The 9,593-nt window shown below is 35.4% G+C and overlaps 1 protein-coding gene across 1 annotated transcript; it reads left to right on the forward strand.

Annotated features, from left to right (window-relative positions):
- The first annotated feature begins 7,032 nt into the window (after positions 1-7,032).
- LOC108378254 (uncharacterized) lies at positions 7,033-8,229 on the forward strand. The gene is made up of 2 exons (XM_017634546.1): positions 7,033-7,977; positions 8,145-8,229. Exons 1-2 carry the CDS (start codon positions 7,202-7,204, stop codon positions 8,182-8,184), a joined length of 816 nt encoding a protein of 271 aa, XP_017490035.1. The 5' UTR covers positions 7,033-7,201; the 3' UTR covers positions 8,185-8,229.
- Positions 8,230-9,593: the final 1,364 nt, after the last annotated feature.

Consider the following 9,593-nt stretch of genomic DNA (forward strand, 5'->3'; position numbering starts at 1 on the left):
AAATTAATAACTTTTAAATTTTTTATTTACCTAAATCCCCTAATGTACTCACCAAATTTATTTCTTAAAAATATTTGACATCCGCATTCGCATTCGCATCCGCGGATGTTAGCTTTTAAACATCCGCATCCGCATTCGCATCCGCGGATGTCTAAAATTCCACATTCGCAACATCCCTGGTACGTACATATACAGGCAACACACTTTAGTATCGATACGAAAAACAGTTTCGATACCGCACAATATGTTGTGTTGTATTGATTCACGTTGATGGTGCATATACGGAACATGCGAGTAACGAGACTATTATGTGAGTACATGGGCGTCGCTACGTAGGGCAGGGGGCTCGAGCCCCCCCCCTAGACTTTGAAGTTTACCTTATATGTAGGCATGCAATCTTCGATTATTACCGCAGCGACCACAAAAAAGCAGTTGCCAATATATCAACTCAGTTGCCAGCTTGCAGTTGCCATCTGTAAAACCATTTCAACCAGTGGCCACCCAACTGAAATTCGGTTGCCATATGCCAAGTCGGCTCAGCTCGTTGTTCTGGTCACATACATAAGTACACATTTTCATGAGTCTATCTCTTCTTATTCTTGTACTTACAAATATCGGACCAAAGTTATAATACCATTTCATGCTCATGAAAGGTATAGTTTTCAGATTTCAAATCGGTGAAGTAGGTAACAAAATATAAATTTAAAAATTTTCTTAACTTCTTCCCAGCGTATCTATTAAAATGTAATTTTCAAAAATTTCATGCGTTGCTATGCCATGTCATTCCATCTCAAACATACTGTTATAGCATGTCATTGCTTCTTAGCTCAGCTGTTGTGTTTCTGCAGCATATTTTTAATACTGTTTAATCCTGCCTTGTATGAAAATGTATATAGCAGGGGTGGGCAAGGCCGACGCCGAAAAGAGCCACATCTAANCGGGAACTAAGCAAATCTGAGACCTTTATCGTCCGTGATTTGATAATTCAAATTATTATTAAAAACGCGGTACCTTTTTAACAAAATAACAAGATTTTAAACTAATTCTGCTGGTAGCAACGACTTTCAGAATTTCCTTCGAAATTTTCATTCCTAGAAAATAATAATTTATTTGCCATCCACCTATTTAGAACCTCGCTACAAGCGCACATTTTTCAAACCAGTCACAGACGACAGGATTAAAAATGAATTACAAAAACTAGAATCGAAAAACCCTGATGACGTAACAGCTTCTCCAAATTCTGAAACAACCAAAAGAATTGGTGCTCCAAATTGGAACATAACGGTGTTTAAACAACGATCTTGCCATGATGCTAGATTGTGAAGATGAATGTCAGGAGGATGCATCCGACATTTGCAGCCCCGATGCAATTTCCAAAAAGGAATTGTTGCACCGCAATAAAAAAAATATATAACTGACAGTTCTCTCAACTGGTGCAGCGTCAATCGAAAAGAATTTACAATTTTGTCAAGTTTCAAGTTTTTCAAGTGTGTCGCCTCGAGCGAGTAGTTATTTAGTATCGCAGGTTTGATTTACGACCCGTTAGCAAACAGGCTGTAATCCGAAAAGGCAGCAAAATTACTCTTTCTTAAACACAATTTTTAAATTTTTTTAATTGAAGTACTAAATAAAAAAATATTATTAAAAATTAATAACTTTCTTAAACACAATGTTCTAATTTTTTTAATCAAAGTACTAAATAAAATTATTAAAAATTAATAACTTTTAAATTTTTTATTTACCTAAATCCCCTAATGTACTCACCAAATTTATTTCTTAAAAATATTTGACATCCGCATTCGCATTCGCATCCGCGGATGTTAGCTTTTAAACATCCGCATCCGCATTCGCATCCGCGGATGTCTAAAATTCCACATTCGCAACATCCCTGGTACGTACATATACAGGCAACACACTTTAGTATCGATACGAAAAACAGTTTCGATACCGCACAATATGTTGTGTTGTATTGATTCACGTTGATGGTGCATATACGGAACATGCGAGTAACGAGACTATTATGTGAGTACATGGGCGTCGCTACGTAGGGCAGGGGGCTCGAGCCGCCCCCCTAGACTTTGAAGTTAACCTTATAGATATGTAGGCATGCAATCTTCGATTATTACCGCAGCGACCACAAAAAAGCAGTTGCCAATATATCAACTCAGTTGCCAGCTTGCAGTTGCCATCTGTAAAACCATTTCAACCAGTGGCCACCCAACTGAAATTCGGTTGCCATATGCCAAGTCGGCTCAGCTCGTTGTTCTGGTCACATACATAAGTACACATTTTCATGAGTCTATCTCTTCTTATTCTTGTACTTACAAATATCGGACCAAAGTTATAATACCATTTCATGCTCATGAAAGGTATAGTTTTCAGATTTCAAATCGGTGAAGTAGGTAACAAAATATAAATTTAAAAATTTTCTTAACTTCTTCCCAGCGTATCTATTAAAATGTAATTTTCAAAAATTTCATGCGTTGCTATGCCATGTCATTCCATCTCAAACATACTGTTATAGCATGTCATTGCTTCTTAGCTCAGCTGTTGTGTTTCTGCAGCATATTTTTAATACTGTTTAATCCTGCCTTGTATGAAAATGTAGTTATATAGCAGGGGTGGGCAAGGCCGACGCCGAAAAGAGCCACATCTAAGTTCTAAATGCTTCAAAGAGCCACAAAACAAGAAAAAGAAAAACAAAAATTTTATTTTTAAAAAAAATTATTATTATTAGAAATGAAAAACATTACTTTTATTATTATTCTATTGTACGTAAGATAGATATAAAAGAATGTTCAAAAGATCGCTTTGGCGAGATTTTCAAAATCTGGCTTTAGNCATCTAAGTTCTAAATGCTTCAAAGAGCCACAAAACAAGAAAAAGAAAAACAAAAATTTTATTTTTAAATAAAATTATTATTATTATTNAATGTCATCTGTTCTCTCACAAGAGAAAAATATCCAAAATAGTACGTAAACAGATAATTTACAGAAACTTGCAAGTTAGACGAACAGCTTATAGAAATTTTGCTTACATTCAAAAGTATAAAATTGAAAACGTAAGAAAACAAATTCCGAAGTCTTATCCCGACACAGTTCACTGACTAAACTTACTTCATACAAGCTTAATTAGTCGCATTTTACTATTTTAACTTCCAAACCATCAAATTCAATTTTGGGATTTGCGTAAATTCCAACCAGCTGTTTTCTTGTTGGCAAATTGCTGTTGGCAAAAATTTTTCCACCAGAAACTAGCAGATTTCGCTCAAATGAAATGTAATTTTGCTCTCCCAATTTCCCTACTTTGCGAGTTTTTTGCGTACGCGAACACAAAAAGCTGATAATTTTTATAACTTTCAATTATTAACAGGTATGCGAAAGCAACTAATTGTGAACGGTAGTTTTACTTTACGAATTTCATTGTAGAGTACAAAGACTCACAGTTATACATACGTTGTACCAAAAATTTAAAATATATGGCACGCAGCTGTTTTCCACAGCGGATATTTTAAATCTGGTACTTGTTGCCGGAATTCAAGCAATGGCAAAGCTTTATGTTTCATTTCCAGTGCCTTATCTTCTTTTAACTCTTTCGATGCGAAAAGCAGAGAAATCTCGGTTTTAGTTATTTTTTTAACTTTGGGATATCATCAGTGTTGCCGTTTTGATCCAAATGGATCAAAATGATACGTTTTTCATCAAATTTTTAAAAGATGCTTTTATTTTTAGCTAAGTATAAATTGTGATACATTTTAATTCACAAGTCGAGGGTAACTCTTCCCATCTTAAAACTTTTATGATTTTGTGGCCACACATTAAGTTTGTTTCCTTTCATTGAACATACCCCCTTTAATCTGCATATGGTATCACTGTTAGCTACAGAAAACTAGCCTGTTCCCTTACTCCAGGATTTAGTCCGAAATAGTCCAAATTCGTTTCCTTTCACACATTTATCAAATATTTTGCGAACAATTTCTCACTAAATCATGGAATGCGGGAACAGGCTAATATTGTCGTTCCTTTTCCTTTTTGATTTTGAAGCTGTCGGATGTGGTACTGGGCTAAAGACAGTGTCACACGATTCGTACATTTGTATATTTTGGAAGTCACAGAGTGGTTTTCTTTAGAAATTTGTGTTCAGCTCAATAAAAGAATTTGCAAATAACACTACTCTGTAACTGCCAAAATGTACAAATCTGTACAAATCTGTACAAATGTACCATATAGTTAGGCCGATCTGTAGCAGCCACAGAATTGAGCTATATATCAAACTAAAGTGCAAGCTGCAGTTGCAGTTGACCGTGTTTGTCAAAAAAGTAAAAAGCGGCAGAAAAGTCGATAGTAAGTAATATAATTTCGGAGATGATTCGGAAAAGTTATTATGTATTATTCATAGTTTAGAAATATATTTCACGAAAGCAAAAACTAAAAATAGCTGAGATCCCTTTCTTTTTTAAACACCTAGGATATCAGTGACCATTAAAAAGGACCCTGAATGACCGCAAAAATGAACGATCCAAAATTAGCCGGTATACATATTTAAAATTTTTTATAACCAGTGGTTGAGTTTTTGTACTGTACGTCTGCGAGGCGTATATGGAATGGGTATTTTTTTTTAATTTTAACACAAAATTTAGTTTTTATTTTGTTCTTTTAAATAAATGTGGTTACAGTTTTTATTAACAAAACTATTTTTTATTATTAGTGAAACTCACAACTCCAATATTCTTTAAAAAATAAGGCAGGACTAAGTATATTTTAGCTCACAGGTTATCTTTCAAGTACATAAGCCTCAACGGCGTATGTTAAGGCTTTACGTTACTTTCAAATAGATTAGGCTTCTAGGGTTAAGGAAGCTTTTGTTTGAACGTGTGATATTAAATACTTTTCACCATAAACGGCGCAAATTTTCAATGATTATTGCGTTTCAGATTAAGACTAATACCAGATATTGTGAAAGATTGGACTATACCTTATAGATGACGGTTTTCTCATGGCCCACTGCACGAAGCTTAGAGTAGAGTAATGTCTTTTAAGAACTTAAAAATTATCCTGGGTTATCAGGTGTCTAGCAATACAAGATTAAATGTTGTCTTTCACGAAGTTCTTTAAATGAATTTTGAGCTAAGTTCTCACCCGTATTTCGAGGTTACTACTAGTTTTAATAAATTGTTAGTCTAATTTCCTATAAAATTTACCTTTAGGTTTATGCATTTTAAGAATACATCGATATTGTGAAAGATTGTACTGTACCTTATAGATGACGGTTTTCTCATGGCCCACTGCACGAAGCTTAGAGTAGAGTAATGTCTTTTAAGAACTTAAAAATTATCCTGGGTTATCAGGTGTCTAGCAATACAAGATTAAATGTTGTCTTTCACGAAGTTCTTTAAATGAATTTTGAGCTAAGTTCTCACCCGTATTTCGAGGTTACTACTAGTTTTAATAAATTGTTAGTCTAATTTCCTATAAAATTTACCTTTAGGTTTATGCATTTTAAGAATACATCGAAAATTTGTTTTAGAGAATCAATGTGAAATAATTGCAGAAACGATTAACCGGTTTGCTGAGCAACCGAGACGTCTACTTTTTAAATAATTTTTGTAAAAACAAATTGACAACTACTTATCGTCCCCCGCATGCCAGAAACATGAATGTGTAAAGATGAAAATTTTAGATTATATGTCGAGCCGGGCCCCCCTAAATTCGATCCTGGCGACGCTCATGTGTGAGTAACGAAACGAAGCGTAAGGAAATTTTCGTTCGTACATATGTACATATATACATATGTATACACGCAACATATTTTTGTATCGATTCGAACAATTACATACAATCAAGCACTTCTACCCAGTGATGGAAAAGTAGGCACAATAGTACCATTACATTCTCAGAGGCACTTTTGGTACAATTCATCCTGTTTTGGCACAATCATAAAATATAGAAGTTTAGCATAAAATGCCATATATAACAAAAAATTACATACACAAAAAGTGAAAATTAAAAGCATTTACAAATTAAAATAAGGGTTGTGAGAATTATTTGCAGACCTCTGAAACCTGTTGTGAATATGCAGTACGAAAAGTAAGTTTTCGCCGCAACAAGCTTTTAATTCAGAATTTTTGGAAGGATTCTAAGTTCGCAGTTTTATAGTTTGTTAAATGAAAGAGCCAGTTTCTGCAATATCCCGATGATTTTTGATATTTTTTTCTGACGGTGCCATACATTTTGATCCATTCAAAAAAATTTCGAACACACTTTATATGGAAAAAATGCACAACATCGAAAACTTGGAATCTCCCTAAAAATTCTGAATTTAAAGTATTTTGTTGCGAAAACCTGCTGAGTTTTTATAATTTTTGTACAAAGTTTGAAATGCCGATTTGTGTACATTTATTGTGCTTATTAAATTATGAATTAGACTTTTATTTAAAATCAATCAAAAAATAATCAATGAAAATAATAGGCGAAACTGGTCAAAATGTCTTACTGCCATTATTTCGCATATAGGTACATACATATGAGTGTAATAATGTCAGAATAGCTGTACTTCGGTGTATTTCCCTTCCGTAATTGGAATTCTGTGTAATTTTACTATGAATTTATGTTTTGTGTCTAATAGGCAACATAGACGGTGCGTCTGGCTCGCGAGTCAACTGTGTACGTGTTCACTCGCCTTTCGACTACACACAGTTGAGTCATTCAGAATCATACCATAATCATGTCTGTGTAACTAACACATATTTATTTTTACTTAACACATCCAAACCGACTCGCTATTCAGACGCACCGTGTATGCCGCTTATAAAGACTCCCTCATAAAAGTAATTTACTGTAATAATTTAGATAATTGTAGTGAATAATTGTAATACGTTTCATAACGTATGAAAACATGGTATTATATCAATGATGTATACGTGGGTATGTAGGTGAGATGGCAACCATATATTATATTAATTATGTATAATGTAATATGGCAACCATACAATACATGTAATGGAAACCAACTTCCGGTTTTCGGTACTTTTAAGAAACACCGAACAGTGTACAACGTGCCTTAAATAAAATCCAACAAAATATAGTAAATCGATATACCTCATTACAATTCAGGTGTGGGGTTCGGGCAACCTAAAATTTTTTGTTGGAAAGCGACTCGTATTTTGACAGTTTTTCTAATAAATCAGGAATAATCAGCTGAAATGGCGAATTTATTAACACGCCAACAAGTAATGGACACTATTGCTGCTGCTGGTATCCCATTTGACAAAGAAGCTACATTGGTCCAGTTAAGAGGTTTATACGATGATGTAATCGCTGGTCGTGCCGTGAACAGAAGTGAAGAAACAGATGCAGATGCTCAGCTGAACGTGTACAATAATGTGCCAGAGATTGGTGAAAATAAATTATCAGAAGATGGTGATCGACGTGAACGTGAGAGAATGATTGAAGAGGAGGAGTATCTTGATCGCATGCTGGCAATTGCTAGGAAGAAACGCGAGCTAGCTGAGTTGCAGCAAGAGATTGGTCAAGTGGGCAGTCGCAAGTTTGATTTAAGTATGCTGACAGCATTGATCAATAAATTTGAGGGGTCTGAGTCACAGGATATTGAAAAGTGGGTTGCTGAGCTGGAGAATGTGTTTGAAATCCTTCAGTGTAATGATCGTGAAAAACTGATTGCTGTTCGCCATTTGGTTTGTGGTCACGCAAGACGATTCATTGACATAATTTCGGTGCGCTCATATGAGGACATAAAAGCTGCATTGTTAGATGAGTTTCAATGTAAATTTTCGCTGCAAGATATCTTCAACCAATTAAAATCACGTTGCATCAAATCGGGAGAAACGCCACGCCAGTATGTAACTGAAATGCAATATATTGCTAGTCGAGCCGATATTCCAGAGACCGATTTAGTCGATATTATAATAGAAGGACTAAATGATAAAACGTCTACAGTATCAATGTTGTATGGCGCGTCGTCTATTCGGGAACTTAAAGTGTTGATGGAACGATACGAGAGAAAGAGGAAAACCATAAAAACACAGAAAAGTATTGCGTCAGAAGTCAAGCAAGGTCAGGCTGATATTAACAGTGTGCGCTGCTTCAATTGCTTTCAATATGGTCATTACCAAGATGCATGTACAGCTCCGAGACGACCACCAAATTCGTGTTTCGTATGTGCTGAGGTTGGGCATACTCGCCATAATTGCCCTCGTCGTGGTGGATCAAAGGTGGCAGCTGCAGTTGGAGATGATGAGGAACCCGAACGATGCCAGATAGCTGAACGTTTAGCTCCTAATAATTTGGTAAGTATTGCTTTCCATCAAAGGGAGAAGTGCACTGACTTGATTTATTTCTTGGCTTTGTTTGACACGGGCAGTCCTATCAGTTTCATTAGAAGATCATGTGTGCCCGCAACGGTTGAAGTAAATGTTGATTGGAAACTATTGTGCTACCGTGGAATGGGTAATAAGCGATTGAATGTATGTGGTATTGTTACTTGTAAATTCGTGTTTCGTAGGCATGAATTAATACATAAATTTTTTGTTTTGCCAGATTCTGAGGCTGTGGTGCCGTTGTTGGTGGGGCGTGATCTTTTGGGAAGGATGGGAGTTGGTTTGTGTCAGATAGAGACAATTAGATATAAGAAATATGATCTGTTGAAAATGAATGATCAAAATAAAATTTCTATAGCGGACAATGTCATAAGTGCCCTTCGACTTTTTGATATATGTAAATATCCGTCAAGTAATTCTGAGGCTGCTCCAACCATAGGAAAAGAATGTATTGTTTTAAAGGGTGTTGACCCTGAAGTGAATATTCTGTTAGATATGAAGAGTTGCGAGGCTCGTATTATGGCAGGTTCAGATGAGGTTGGTTTGGTGGATTATAATGTTTTGTCTAAAAATATTAAAGTGATTCTAGCTGTAAATTTAACTGAGGAGTGTGATGTCGGACATCTAATAAATATCGATATCCAATTGAACAAAGCAGATGCAGATATTATGCGTAACCTTATTAAAACAATGTATGAGACTAGGGGCAAACTGGGGGTTGGTAATTACTCAATGGAAATTAAACTAAAGAATGATACGCCAGTGTACAGTAATCCAAGGAGATTGTCCCTTAAAGAAAAAATGGAGGTTGAAAGAACGATTGATGATTTATTATCGCAAGGAATTATACGACCCAGCAGTTCCCCATATGCGTCACCGATAGTACTTGTAAGGAGAAAGGATGGGTCTTTAAGAATGTGTGTAGATTATAGAGCCTTAAATAAGTTGACAATCAGGGATCATTATCCGTTGCCCCTTATTGAAGACTGCTTGGAGTATCTTGGTGGTAAAACATATTTCAGTACTCTAGATTTAAAGAATGGATTTCACCAGGTACCTATGAGTGAAAGTTCAATACCCCTTACTGCGTTTGTGACACCAATGGGTCAATATGAATATTGTTACATGCCGTTTGGATTAACAAATGCACCTCCCGTTTTCCAGCGTTTTATTAATATGATTCTCAGACCACTTGTTGATTCGCGGAAAATTGTAGTTTATTTGGATGATATAAATGTGGCTACCAAAACTTTTGACG

This window comes from Rhagoletis zephyria, unplaced genomic scaffold (assembly GCF_001687245.7).
Source record: "Rhagoletis zephyria isolate East Lansing unplaced genomic scaffold, Rhagoletis_zephyria_1.1 Rzeph_scaffold_00114, whole genome shotgun sequence".
Taxonomy (NCBI): Eukaryota; Metazoa; Arthropoda; class Insecta; order Diptera; family Tephritidae; genus Rhagoletis; species Rhagoletis zephyria.

Excerpts from the sequence above, each read along its gene's own strand:
- LOC108378254 (XM_017634546.1), top strand. The coding sequence starts at position 7,202 with ATGGCGAATTTATTAACACGCCAACAAGTAATGGACACTATTGCTGCT. Across the intron at positions 7,978-8,144 it reads TCAATGTTGTATGGCGCGTC|CTCCGAGACGACCACCAAAT; the intron begins GTCTATTCGGGA and ends ATGCATGTACAG.